Here is a 15,582-nt window from a genome sequence, read left to right as displayed (position 1 = left end):
CTAAGTTTTCAAAGGTCTTCTTTTGTTTTTATCACTATGCTTCTCCGAGGTATTTCTCTGTTTTCGTAATTAAACGAATGCCCTTATAGCTCAAATCACGATTCACTATTGCAGATTTTTCATCCCACGTCTGAACATTCAAATTTGCTATTATTATTCGATTTAATAACTTCGCATATTGCTACACATATACTACATACATATGGTTTAGTAATAAACTAGTGCGGTTTATATTCTTGCATTGTTGTTAATCAATATTCAATGCCCAGTTTGCAAATTTTCAATAATATCCCCCGTACATATTGTGATAGAAAGATAAATGTTTGGAGTATATACCAACACGCTCTTCACATTCATATCGACTGAGTGGTTGCAGTAGGTACATCTACATAAAACCTCGAAATCCACCACAGCGGTATTTTTTGGCACACCACTTTTATTAATACACACATGTGATTATAACGTTAATTTATTCAAGAATCACATGCGTAATACTTGCAAATACATAATAATTGCAGAAAAAGAGGAAGACTTCTGGTCGCCTTGGTGCGGATTGTGTATTTCAAATGTATTTACAATTATCGCTGAGCGATAATTTTTTATTGAGATATCTTCACGAAAACACTTAGTATTGATAACTAAGATGCAAAGGTTAACTTTGGGGCTAGCTTCGTGTTCTATAGCAATCCAATTGCATCAGTCAGTATGACGAGGTTCGTGCGCAGTGATTTATATGAAACATTGGTATTTATACTCTTACTCCTGATAATGGAGTACATCTGAGGTCATCCATCTTTCTCTTGGCCATTGCACCAAGACCCCGAAGAGGAAGTTGATGCAGCGGAGGACAGTTTAACGGCTCAGTCCATGGTAATAAAAAACGAAGCACACGCGCATCTCCGTTTCATGGGAAAAGTTCTCGTTAATTAAGAGAAATGAGCATTCGAAAGAATGTTCTTTCGAGGAAAAAATCCCACTCTTCTTCGTGTCCTTGCGATTGAGTTAAACTTCCCGACCGTGTTACTTCCTCCGCCACTGAATCGCTTGCTCCCGTGAAGTCGGGAATTTTTTCCTCGGTCTCACGCCATCCATCTCACTGCTTGATTAACTTTTTGTTCATCTTTGTCCTTTTCCGATTGTTTATCTCATCCCTTATTAGTCTTGGTTCTCTTTATTTCTTCTTTGCTCCCTTCTTTTCAACCCTCTAAACGGCTCCCCTTGCGCGCACTTCCTTTGTATTTACTTTGACATCTCTTTCTTCGCTATCTTTTTTTTCTCCATCTTGTAAGGTTCCCATTTGCTTTAGCTCGATCGATGCAACTCCCTAGATTGTATCCTTTGGCTCTTCGATGAACATATCTAAAATCTTTCACTTATGGCGATGTTATTTCATTGCGAATTTACCGATCAAATCTTTGTTTGCGCCAAATTTTACCGTTCAATTCTCAATGCTTTTTCTTGGAGTTTTTATCATGAAATGAATTGCAAAGATAACGCCATTGAAATACAAATTTGACAGAATTAACTTTAAAATACTAATTATAGCTTAACTTGCCCTAAGTTTTAAGCTAATGCCCATGGAATGTTCTTCATTCCATGAACATGAACTTCCAAAAGTTGAGCCAGAAACCATCGAATACATTTGAAACTAATCTTTGAAAAGAAATATCAGTTAATTTCCTCAAATTTTGTTAGCATAAACGAGCGAATAATTAGTTAATTTTTTTAATGTATCCTCTAAAGCTATTAGTTCAGAATACCTAATGCTCATTGTTCTTTTAAAAATATATTTACGGTTGTAAACCTGCGCTATTTAACGAATGTTGCTGAAAGGAAATCACCTAACATGGATTATTCAACGTTGCACAAACTAGAAAAAAAATCGCTAGTGAATATTCGGCGTTTAACATTACCATTTCATTTTAAAAATATCCAATCCAAAAACATATGATACTTTATCAAAGCTCAGTAGTTGTGAATTATAAACAAGTAAATTTTCTACCTCAATGTACAATATTCTCCTTTACGACATCATCCAAATCTAATCGCAATTTCGTTTACAAAGCCTAAGGTACAAATATCATTCTTGACTTTTCTTCGTATCAACCTTTGGGATATGTTTTTAAGACCATGTCTTTTAACTAGCTGCTCTATTCAATCTTGATTTTTTGTGTAAATAATATTTTGTGTCAATAACCTTTCAATTCAAAACTCCAAGTCGTTACTAACATTCTTTCGTTTCCGGGATGTTGCATTGCAATCTCACTCTAAGAGAAGCATTTCATTTGTTTCGCAAGATGCCTCTGTAGTGACTGTCGAATTAATTTCAAATAATTGTATTTGTAGAAGCTACACAAAATGTCGTGGTATGATCGCCGCTTTGTCGGTTCTCGTTACTATGTAAAAAGCATCTTTTGTCGTGCACCTGTTCCACCCTGTCCGCTGCCGTGGTATGCACCGTCACTCACTGCATTTTCACCCCCCCCCCTTGACAAGAGTCCACCCAATCTCTTTCTCTGCCACCTGGTTAAACCCCCCACCCTCACTCTATCGCGCCCCACTCCATATTCCATGTCACTCGCTCGCCACACCCCCTTCTTTCCATATCCCCTCCCACTCTATCTGGGGCGGCACCCGCCTCGCTTTCACAGTGACAGGCAGGCGTGGATGCGCATCGATTTAGACCCGAGATGGTTATGGCATGATGTCAACAAAATATGTTGGGCTAATGATGGAGGAAAGGATATTGATCTTGGTGTCCCGGCAGTGCTCCTGTTGTCTTAGTTCAGCCGACTGTTACACTAGCGTCTGCTTAGTGTATGAACGTGGTTCAGGTGCTATTCCCTATCGTTTAATAATAATATGGGCCTTATTTATTTATGTTGAATTTATGAACTGATTAAAATGTGATATTGATTTCAAATTGATGTGCTAAAGGTCTCCAACGATATATTGTATGCGTTAGTTTAGAAAGTTACTAGTCATGTGTAAAACATTGAATATTCAATTAAATGTTTTCGGTAAATCTTTTAGCAACGTTTGTGCTTTAAAATAGCGATGGCTATTCTTTGTGAAACATCAAATTTTCTTACTTATTTTTTAGCACTAATAGTCACAAATTCTTTTTGGCAAAATATTTTTGCCTTTCAAACTACACCTCAGATGCATCTAAAGTGTAGTTTAAATAATTGAATAAATGCAAATAAGTTTGTAGTTTAATAGTTTATCTATTTATGTATATGCAACCATTTATATTAGATATAATTGCAGTATGCATTATATTTCCACGCTAATATAGTCACCATTTCATTCGGTCACCCTGTAAGTCATTTCATGTGAATGACCTTAAAAATCAAAAGTATTTGAAATTTAATGCATAATTTCAGAAAGTACTTTAGTTCACATACATGATCATGAATTAATATTCAACTTTTGTGCTGAGGTAAGCCCATATACGTCTTATATTATGAAATTTATTGACTCAGTTAATTATTGTTAACTGACCCATTTATACCTGTCGATAGCTCACCAGACGTGGGGTCTGAATCCGATTCGGTTTTGGCCAACGCGTCATGAAGTAATAGCCTTTTTGAGCTACTAGTATGTCAATGGTGTAAGATGACTTCAACTGTTAGAGAATTAAAGGTCAATTACTAATTCCGGACAAGTCTTTACAACGCCGCCAGTTAGTTTAAGAAATCACTGGCATAAACCCAACCAAAGAAATCTTCGGGGACTTTCATGAACTAATTGCGTTGAAGAAATCAGCATCTCTGGACGACTTCCGCTTAAATATACTACCGAACAAACAATTAGGTCTGTAACTTCTTCCTTGACGCTCCCTTGATCCATTTGTTAAGGTCACTAATTACACTCAATGATATCATAATTAAAAAGCATTTTAGTCTCGTATTCATGTCAGTGAATTGTATTCTAAAGAGCCATTCAATTTTATTAATGTTATTTTGGGTGGTAATATGGGGATCAATCATTAAGGCCACCAACCGTGAGCGTTTCCCTGACTCACTCCTACTTTACCATGCCGGTGTTCCTGCCACACCCAAAACGTTACTCAAAAATAAATCTGAACATCTAGGCCAAAATTATCGAAAATTTGTTCTGCTCTCATTCCATACCGATGTTTCAAATGTATGAAATCCTTATGCCATTGCCTCCTCCTTGGTTACAACGCCTCGTTCCTTCACTCTAGTTCTTTCTAGTACCTTTTTTCGTCTGCATTTAATACTTCCTTAAAATTTTCAATGTTTTTTTCTCTTCCCTCACAATGTTATACTCACTGGTGGATGTGAAGTCGTGTATCTACGCTTCCTTGGGTTGTGCGTCCTCTACGCGATATCCGTTGCTGCGATGGTGATGCTGTGACGCTGGAGTGCCAAGTTCAATCAACGCCTCCTCCATTAATCCGCTGGGAGAAGAGTGGGAAGGTAGGTGTAATTGGGTAGCCACTGGTGAGATCTACATCAGGCGTCCTCCGCGGACGTTCCCGCAGGCATTACTGTGGAACTCTTGATCCTTATCGGAAATCAAGTCCTCCTTTATAACCTTTCTTAAAATTAAATCGTTTTATTCTTGATTACCAAACGTGACGGTATATTAATTCAAAATGCTTCCATCAAAGTGAATTCAAATTAAAATGCCGTCGTCAAAGCAAAAATCAAATTGAAACTATTTTCATAAATCTTTCTCCGCTTACGGTTCAGGCAGTTTTATGCTGCAGTTTTACCGTAAACTGATCCATTCCGTGATATTTTTATCTGATTGTGTCTATATTTAGCAACAATGATCAACTTTCTGGAAGAGAGAGTCCTGTGGGAGAAATTAATACAAATCTGTGAGGATCAAATCAATTAACTGTTGAAGTAAATTGATTTTCAAAAATTTATCGTGAGCATTCTAATTTCGTAGCTCTGGTTTTAATAACGTACACTATCTCTCTAATAAATGCCCAGGAGCCCTAAAATAAAAATTTGCCAAAATAAGTATGCAATCGACAATATGTTCAGCTTAATGCAGCGCGAGACACATTGGTGCGGGAGATGCAACGGCGGTGTACTCTGTTTATAAAATTTGGCTCCTTATCTGGCATTATAAGTTCCCCATTGTGATTCCAGTCAGATAGTTTTTTTTTAATTTCTACAGAATCCCATCAAGGTTTCAAATAATGTACGCACCTCATATGATTGATCACATTGTGATTTTCCTTATTCCTCTTCAAAAATTACGTTATAACTGTTATTATATGTTGCATTTATCAAGAAATTAAATCTGATATTATATTAGCATGACCCTTTGTTCAAACGTAACTTAACTGGGAAGCCACTACTGTGGAAAACCAATCCTCAGGTGTATTTCAGTCGTGGCAAATCATAAGTATAGGATAGATGGGGAGAATCAGACAAATGCGCCGTAAACATTGGTCTAATGCGTTGAAAGTTATCTTATATATCAAAGAGTTGAAGATAAAAAATATATGAGAATTGGGGAAATAGAGTATTGTTTAATAGATCAAACGAAAAGTTACAAAGTGAGAATGTGAGAGTAGAAAGCTTTTATAATTCCAATCGATTGTTCTTAATTCCAAAAGACACTTGAAAGGAATCCCCAATCCAATCCAATGGCTTAATTTTTAGGTAATACTCCATAAAGAAAATGTATGCTTTAAGTTCTCTGCATTGATCTTTATTTTCGACTAGGTGTACTGCATAGCGTTATTTTCAGTTCCTTATTGGAGAAATACGTATGATAATGTCAGTACTTCAAAATGATGTAATATCGTTAATCCAGCCGTAAAAAAACACTATTAGGGAAACACTGAAAGGGAGTTTTTCATTGTGTTTTTGTTTAATTTTCAGCGTCGTTTAACTTATTTCTCCATCTCAATTGCTTTTTGTTTGTTCTATTCATTTGTTTCGTATATTGAGCTTATACGACGCGGAATAAATAACCAAATTTATAATCATTGAGCATATTTAAAATTTAGGTATTCAAGGTATTTCGTCAATTAATGGGACTTGTGGGCTGGAAAAAGTGCACTCTTGCATGAAATTTTGAATCTCTTGTAGAAGATCACTTCTGTATTTATTCATGTTGTTGATTTTTCGAACAACGTCGGTTGCATTATCCTTTAATTTTTACCGTGTGTCGCAAATTTCGTTTGTTTAAATTTTGCAAGAGTCCTTACGAGTCCTTGTGAGGATTTTTTTAAAGTAAGTATTGTGGGGTAAATCAAAACTCGGTGTAAGAGGGTAATGAGTAAGACTTAAGTTGGTCGCGACGAATCAAAGTAAATTATTCCATTTCTAATATCAGTTTCTGATTGAAATAAGACTGATTTTAAAGTTAAATAAAAATGTAGTCAAAAATTTAATTTGCACTTTTCTTGATTATTCGTTGAGAAACGGCTACTTCGGTGAGTGATGGAGTCCTATTATATTATTACCATATGCTCAACTATAATGCTTGGTAGTTAATTGATACTCCTCTCTAGGACGGAAATGAATTTTATTCCCTAATTTTCATCATCATGTCGCTGTTAATTAACAAAAAAGGTAGTTATCTCAGTTATTAATTCCAGTTTCGTCCCCAAAAATAACAACTAGCATCATGCAAATCAGTATAGCATTTATAGCGATGGCAAACCTGTACACAAAGTTTTCCATTTCCTTGCTTAGATTGTCAAATGGTTGCCCCGGAGAAAGATCAAAAGACGGAATCTGAGGGGGATTCAGACAGAACCCCTCTCTAACATGGTCGCACTAATGATTCTGAGCCCAGCATTTGGTCCCGCGCTATTTGTACACGTCGAATCTTGCGAGGGAAGTCTAAGTCGTTCTCTCAATTCGCCGTAATCCCGATTCTTATCTCCATTTTCGGTCAAGCTCTCTCTCTCTCTCACTCTGCGGCTCGTATTCGATTATGTAGTGACCATGAGGTGAAAGCGGGCTTGATTTTGTTTGCTGTGGGCGTAAACAATGAGGAACGACCTACGCCTAAAAATAAAAAATAAATAAAATTTCCAGGTTAGGAGATGATCCACTATGCATATACGCCCACGGTCTCGAGAGTTTGGCTCGTGGGTGGCTTTGATGTAGAGCGAGATTTTTTATTAGGTTGGTGGCCGAACAGTAAATGGAGAAAATATCTTTTGGCAAGGTTTTGGAATAGTTAAGTAGGTTAGGCACAAAAATGACATTAAATTGTATGGAGATGCTAAAAGTCTAGGTTAAAGATTATCCCGAATAAATCTGTGGTGAATTTTAGGAAGGCTTATTAAAATCAGTCCATTAATCTCGTGTTTTAAATGCATATTTATTGTACTACATTATAAATCTTACAAATATGTTTGATAATTGTGAAAAAACTGAATAAGCAGTTATTCTCCTCAAAATTTTTAATAGAGACATCATCTTTATTTATGCAATTTTTATGCTATCGAAGGCAAAAAATTTTTAATATCATATGTACGAATAAATAACTTTTGTCATGTATGTATTTCTTAATGTTCAAAGTAACTTTATTATTTATTCAAAGATATGTTCGCACTAATATAATTTATAAAAGCTCTTCATCATAATAGGTGGACTGTTACAGTTCTGGTCTTGTGAAGATTTTAAATGCTATCGATATATAGTATCTTGGAAGCTTGGTTACCATGCCAGAAAAAAAACTAGATAATTCTTTCAAAGTTATAGTAAATGATCCAGAATAATATTAATTCCAATATTTGTTCTCACAGAATGTCATTTCAGAGTTTAGGAAGCGTTGTTATGCTTTACTTCTATGAGTTCAACTAATGTATAGCAGTTTTCAAAGTATTTAGAAGAACTATTTTTGTAGAAAATGACCTCAACTAAAATATAACTGAACTTTTGATAAATGTTGTTTAAGCCTGAAGCTATTGAAATAATCATTAAATCTTGCTTTAATTTTTGTTAGAAGCAAACTTGGGCAGATAAGTTTGCCGAAGAGTTTACTTCCACTCATCGGATTTAAATTTCAATACGCATGTGAGATACAGAATTAAGTCCATTGGAATTCGGTTCCCACTGTGATCTTTCTACTATCAGAAACAAGGCTTTAATATTCATGAAAAAGCTTTCACAGAGACACCACCACATATTTATAGATTTAATCAAGTCAAAACTACTATATAGAGCACGTTCATGTTAAAATAATTTAATAGTGATGACAGTTTTTTGAGATGAGGCGTGATAGATTTTTTTTACTAGATATCGTATATATTAATTGCTTTGATATATATATGTATGTATATATATATATATATATATATATATATATATATATATATATATATATATATATATGTATGTATATCAAAGCAATTAAAATATACGATATGCATGTATATGTATATACGATATAAATACATATTTGTATTTATGCGCATATTTGTGTATGTATATATATGTATTTATATATAAATAAATATATATATATATTCATATGTATTCCTATCACCTTGATTTAAGCATGTTTTTTAATTGTACTCAAGCAAGCGCTAAGCTACGTACAAAACCACACACCATATCAAAGTTTTAACCAGCCGTTTATTAAGAGTTTTACTCAACGTCTCTGCTACCAATTCCCTCCTCCTTGTGAAAGCTTCTTTGTCTGACGCAATTCTTCTTCTCATGTCCTTAAAACTTGGACCAATTTGGTACATAATACTTCCGTTATACGTGGTCTGTTCAAAAGGTTTCCGAACCGCGGTAATGAGTTCTTTGAAGGAGCAGCGTTGTTCTGTGAAAGTCTGCGTGAAACTCTGCAAACCCTTCAATAAAACTTTAAGGTTTAACTCTGCAAATCATTCACCGAGACTCTTGAGATGCTTACCGAGGCTTATGGTGAGGATTCTATGGAACGTACCGCGTGTCATGAGTGGTTTACTCGGTTGAAAAAAGAAATGGCACACGGTGGAAGACGACTAGCGTTCCGGAGGATTATCAACGTCGACTGATGACCCCCACAATGAGAAAGTGAACGATCTCATTCGTGCAAATCAACGTTTGCCTATCAGGGAACTTGGATAAGTGTATGGTATCTCGATTGGCTCGGGCTATAAAATCCTGGTTAAAGAATTGAGGATGCATTAAGTCGCTATCAAATTGTGCCTCGCCTGATGACAACAGACCAGAAAAAAACATGGAGTGCAACAATGTCAGAAACTATTTGATCGAACTGAAGAGGATGAAAAATTGCCCTATATCATAAAAGGTAGTTATGGGTTCATCGATAGGATATCCAAACAAAAGTGCAATCTTCACGACAGATTGTTGAAACATCGCCCCGCCCCAAAGAAGCACAAGTTCGCCCGAATTTTAAGGAGATGTTGACTGTTTTTTCGATGCAAATGGGATTGTGCGTAAAAAATATTTACCTAAAGGCCAGAAAGTCAATATGGAGTGGTAATGACTTTCCAATGCACACAGCAATGCTTGTAACTCCTTGGCTGCCTGACAAACTAAAACTTGATCATCCGCAAACCAAATTGATTTTATGAATTGTCACCGGATATTCATCCTTTTCCCCAATTCATACCATGCTTCTTTAATCATTTCCTCCATACATACGTTGAAAAGTATAGGTGATAATGGACACCCCTTGCATACTCCTCTCCCCAAAACCCCCCCATTTCGGCTTTCCATCCGTCTCTCGTACCTGAACAGCCTGAGATATACAGGGTCGCACCCAAAAGTGGTAGGACTGATTTTCTCTGGCGCGAACGGAGCGGAGGAGAGGGGTCTGCCTGTATATGTACATGTTGCGGATATGTTTTCTATCACTCAAATCAACTACAACTTTACAAGTTTACATAAACCTGTAAGGTATCTCGCGAACCTCTCCTATATTTGTACTCCAAATTTTTTGTCCTAAACTAATTGTTCTTTAGTCTTCACACATGCTACCTTTCCTTTTTTTGAAATGGGAGCTAGCACTAATGAGACGAAGTCTTCCAACCTTATTTCTCTCTCATTAATACTAAAAATTAGTCCATAAAATCTCTTCCTCCCCCCTTTTCCCCTAAACATTTAAGTAGTTCCGAGGGAATTTTGTTTGCCCCAATGGCTTATTTGATTTCATTCCCTGACTCTCTTTTTTATCTCGCCATCGAGTAAGCTATTCTCATCCAAGCTATTTTACTTAATATTCAGCATAACGTATAGTCCATATCTATATTCCTTCCGTTTGGTTTTTTTTAATCTTCCCTGGTCCAGTTATTCATATTCCTGACTGACTTATCTTTGATTGTTTGCACGTATTTTCTCTTTTTACCTCCAGACAGTGCTTTTAACTGTACCTTCCTGTAGAGCGTACAAATTTTAACCTTCCCTTGTAAACTTTCTATAATTTTGAACCGCGTCTTCCACCACTCTCCGTATGCTCTATTTATTTCCAATTTTAGTTAATTATATATATACACACACACATACATATATATATATATATGTATTAATATATATATGTATATATATATGTATATATATATGTATGTATATATATATATATATATATATATATATATATATATATATATATATATATATACGTAGATGATGTGGAAGCACTCACGAGATCAATATAACATTTGGACGGCACAATAGAGCACAAAATAATCTAATTAATGACTAATTTTCTCCAGTTTCACAAATTCACGGAAAACGTTCACCATTGATGGCTGCCAAACAAATACTAAGCAACGTATCGTCTTCAAACTTGAAATATATGCTTTATAGATTGCGTATTGTCTAATACAGTGATATTTTTGAAACAACTACCGCCATCTCTATCTAGGCCATCCCCATCTAGGTCAGGCTGATTACTTCTGGGACCTCCCTCGTATTCCACCAAATAGGTCGATTTTAATGATTTTTTCACTTAAAATTGATGGTGTAACAATCAAATTTGACCATTTACATTTCATTCATTCAATCTATAACAGTTTTAGTAAACACAATTGTAGTTTTATTCTTTGAAAAAATATTAAGGCATGTGTTTAACTCTGCATATAGTAGCGAAAAGCCATATGTTCGGTAAAGAACTGCTCTTTGATGCAGAGGAACACGTCATCGGTGTAACTCACCAGAAAATGTGTTTGCATTCAACAGAGATGATTATGTCTTCTTATTTAGATATGTTCTATTCATTCGATAAGAATGATGAATCGAAGTATAAAACTACAATAGAGCATCGATAAAAAAGCAAAATAATTTTCAAAGCATCATAACGTATTTGAAGAGCAACTTTCGCTATTAAATGTAACTTGGGGTAAAACTTGCAACATCCGGCCAAAGAGGTGGAAAAATAATAGCGGTAGATGATACTCTTTTAACATTTCAGAGATTTAATTTTTCCTTCGTCTGCTATCTTCATATTAAACGTATATATGCGTGAAATCCCCAATATTTTTCCTATGTAACTAGGCAAACAATATCTATATTTAGCCCTATTTTGGCTTACTGTTCTTGTCGATAAGTACACCATTTTACTAAATTTCAAAGCAGGAATGGCCGCGCAAATAATTTGGGGGTAAAAACTGTTAGATTATTTGAGGGTAGGGAGTAACTTATAGATGACGAGATTGCCTCTTACACTTTAGGTTCACAAGTATGGAGTTTACATTAAAGAAAATGGAGAATGTACTTAGATTGGGTTATCATCAACCAGCTTTACTGGTACGTATTACCGGTCGATAGTTTAGATAAATAAGAGGATATGAACTAGCTACACACTAAGTCGACGAAACAGGCAACCCACTTAAGGGCCGATAAACGAGGGGGGACCCAAAAGTAACGGGAATTGGGCTGCGCTGGGGAGCAAGAGTGGGGGAAGCCTTTGTTCGGCCGAGCATACGTCAGGCTCATGCCACCTGCATCAGTATGCGCAGCACCGTTGCTGTGACTGGATCGGTCCATCCGTGAGAGTTGTTACAGCGAAATAACATTTTTCATTTCGGCGAAAAACTTGATGGCGGATTATCAAGAGCAACGCGCTGCAGTGAAATTTTGTTTCCTGTTGGGGAAGTCGGCCGCGGAAACTATTGTAATGCTCAAGACGACTTATGGGTTAGCTGCCCTAAGCGAAATCAGAGTCTATGAGTGTTTTACATTTTTAAAAATGGTGAAATGTCAATTGAAGACCAACCCCGTTCAGGCCGCACTTCAACGTCAAGAACTGACGAAAACATCTATAAAATTGATGCCCTTATTCGTGAAGTTCGCCGCAGAACCATTGATCAACTCTGTGAGATGTCTGGAGTGTCATGGAGTTCAATTCAGAGGATTCTAGAGCAGATCTTTGGCACACAGGCGACTGGTTCTTTCATCATGACAACGCGCTTGCTCATACCGCCCTCTCCGTGATGCAGTTTTTGACAAAAAACGGTATGATATCGATTTTCCACCCTCCCCCCCCTACTCACCGGATTTAGGTCCCTGTGACTTCTTTTTGTTCCCCAGACTCAAAAGGGACATGAAAGGAAAGCGTTTTGACACTGTGGAGGAGGTAAAACAAAAATCACTAGAAGGCCTAAAGGACATCCCGATAAACGAATTTCATAAATGTTTCGAACAATGGAAGCATCGTTTGGAGAAGTGCATTGTGGTCAATGAGGAATACTTTGAAAGAGAACAAATTTTAATGTAAATATATTGAGAAGTAAAGAATCTATAGCAACATTCCTGTTATTTTTGGGTCCCCCCTCGAATGACTTTGGATTCTATCTCTCTTCAGTTTCCTAAAGGCTATTTTGATGCAATTCAACTACCGATTAAATAAATTTCAGAATTACATACTCATTTTTTTCTATGGGTTTATTTGAGGAGAGGAAGATGATAGTGCCCGAACTACACGCATCTTTCCTTAGGAGTTGTATGTTTCGTTGAATGATGAATTAAATGAGTGCCAGAGTAACAACTTTCCGACACCACTTTCATTAAAAAAACTGACTGTAAATTCCATTCAAGAAATCTTCTTGGAGTTTCCTCAACCTAGTTGTAACGAAGTCCTTGAATGTCCTCAACTTTTTTCTTAGATATAATCGATCGTAATTTATTTGAACGTAACACACAATCCTCTTAAAATTTTAATTTCTTTGAATTTTTTAAACTCTATAAATCGATCCAGGCTTATCTAATAAAATATTCCTTTTACCTTATTCAAATTCTCCAATTATTTTTTTACCAATCTTGAAATTGTATTTTTCCCATGACAATTAAATGTTGAGATTTAGCATTGATCTCTCAGTTTGGGCAATGTGTGTGACCAATTCCTGGAAGAAAAAATCAAAGTAGGTAGGGTAAGTTGCTGACTAATGTAAAACGTGCAATAAAGCAGAAAATATTGAAAAGTTTCATCGACACGAAAATGTTTCATGGATTAATCTATCCTGGACTTGAGTCCCATTGATGAACGACGAAGTAAGTCCGAAATCAAGTTTGTTGGCATAATAAATCTTTAGAATTGCACTCCCGATCATCCTTTTTCTCTTCAAACTTTATTATTATGTTTTTCTCAATTTAATTGACGAAATTATACATTAAATATTCAAACATTTTCCTTTTCGTAAATCACGAAACGTAATGACGACTCCACCCTGTTCAAGAACTTTTCGAGTCTCACTCAATAAGATTGATGGAGATTGAACGTGGTTTTCACTAGGGAGTTTATTTCGTCCTTTCTGCTTCCCGACTTAGATCCGTCCCTATTTACCCTTCCCCGCCCCCTCGAGAAACAATAAAAAGTATACGCCCCGTGAATGCGGGCTAGCATCGCGGAGGTTGTGCTGTGCGAGTTGCCTATCCGACCGTGAACAGGCGCCCCTGCTACTTTCACTGGTAGAGATAAACATACGTATCGATGCATTCCGTTGGTTTCATGATTTTCCTTGTTTCATTTTCTCGTAGTAGTATTCAGAAGAGGCGACCGTCAGCTAAGGCCATTTGTGCCATTAGGGGTGGGCAGGAAATAATGAAGGGTGAAGAGAAACCCGTCGTCGGCATTAGCCTGCTCTTAACGAAAGGCGTGTGGGGTCCGCAGCTTAACGTCCCATCCGATGGACGGCGTACTCACTTCTAGTGCCCCCCACAAAGCACCTCAAGTAGGAATCGAGATACCACTGAAAATATTCGACGCCGCCGAGATCCAAACTCTGGCCCTCTGGGTGGGAAGCCGCATTCTCTCGTATGCGCGAATTTAACAATTTAAGCATCTTATTAATTTTTTTCCTCCACGCCACAGTTATAGAGTCCATCCTGCGTGATTGATCTGTTGAGTGTAAAAACAAATCGCGACCATTTAGCCCGATATCAAACTCGTTCGCCAAGGCCAGTTCATTCCCCGCTTCATGCATGAATGTTCCCGTGGATTTTACTTCATCCTTTTTTATAACCTCATTTCTTGGAGTACCGTTAAAGCAAAACATTGGCAAACTTTTGCATCAGAAGCATCATTTTCATATTAAGTTGGAACTCCACCTACATTTCGCTTCAGATGATGATGTTTTTTACCTTTCACATCATATTTATGCATATAAGTGCATGGTAAAGACTTATTCTACTAGCTCTCTCAAAATGATTTGATAATGGTACATTCCTAGTTTATAAATCAATATTTTATCGATCAGGTTAATCCGGAAGCCTAATCTTATCAGAAACAAGACATTTATTCATTGAACTGAAATAGGTTTCAATAAGGTGTATGTATACATATATGTATGCATATTTTATTGTATATACAATAAAATATCGAAATGTATACAAATATTATATTTCTTTATTGATATATAATCGTATAAATCACTGCATCAAAGTAATGGAATGGGATGGGCATTTTGTAGGAAGGCAAACAGGTCATGCGAACTCCACGCCATACTTTCTATAAATAATTATTCATCTATTAAAATTGCAATTCTGATCCATAATAAGGAACTGGTTGTCTATACATCGAAACCTGAAGTTGTAAAATGACAAAACTTGTATTTTGTAGAAACATTATTTTTTTCCTTTCTTGAACACGAAAGGTTGGTTTTTTCATACATTTGAGGCATTGTGTTACCCTCATTTTTGTTATCGGAAAGAAAGAGAAACATATACGGTTTAGATACAGTTAACCATATGCTAGTAAACCCGAAAATATATAGAGAAATATCTGTACATTTGAAAAGTTGATATTACATTAATGAAGATATTTAAGGTCATGGGGAGAGGTTATTTTGCCATCCCAAGACAGTATCACATCTTGATTTCAAGGCCAAGGAACTCTCCTCTTTTCACTGCTCTTTTGGTTCCGTTATTCATGCTATCAGGATGGTCCACCGAGTTCTGTTTTTAATATCTCTATGGTGAATAAAACATCAAACAAAATTATTCAATACATTTTATAGAGAAATAAGCCATGAGGAATTTATGTAGCATTCTAGAAGAATTTGGAATGACCGTGACTCCATAGGAAACAATAGAGCATGGTAACACCGGTCTAACCGAATCGGAGATGAATAGTCACGATGTATATATGAACATACGCACACGTATTTATTTCCAAATA

At 36.2% G+C, this 15,582-nt stretch overlaps 1 protein-coding gene across 1 annotated transcript in view; it reads left to right on the top strand.

The window, feature by feature from the left end:
* The window catches only part of LOC139690900 (titin homolog), a 370,135-nt gene that overhangs the window by 298,374 nt on the left and 56,179 nt on the right, over nucleotides 1–15,582 (top strand). The window contains exon 29 of the mRNA XM_071588519.1: nucleotides 4,313–4,445. Coding sequence (XP_071444620.1) covers nucleotides 4,313–4,445 — 133 coding nt within the window. The remainder of the gene's footprint in view (nucleotides 1–4,312; nucleotides 4,446–15,582) is intronic.

This window comes from Hetaerina americana, unplaced genomic scaffold, assembly GCF_022747635.1.
Source record: "Hetaerina americana unplaced genomic scaffold, ioHetAmer1.1.p SCAF_3, whole genome shotgun sequence".
Classification (NCBI taxonomy): Eukaryota; Metazoa; Arthropoda; class Insecta; order Odonata; family Calopterygidae; genus Hetaerina; species Hetaerina americana.
The sequence above is the reverse complement of the archived record's forward strand: the minus strand, read 5'-3'. Positions and strand labels throughout refer to the sequence as shown.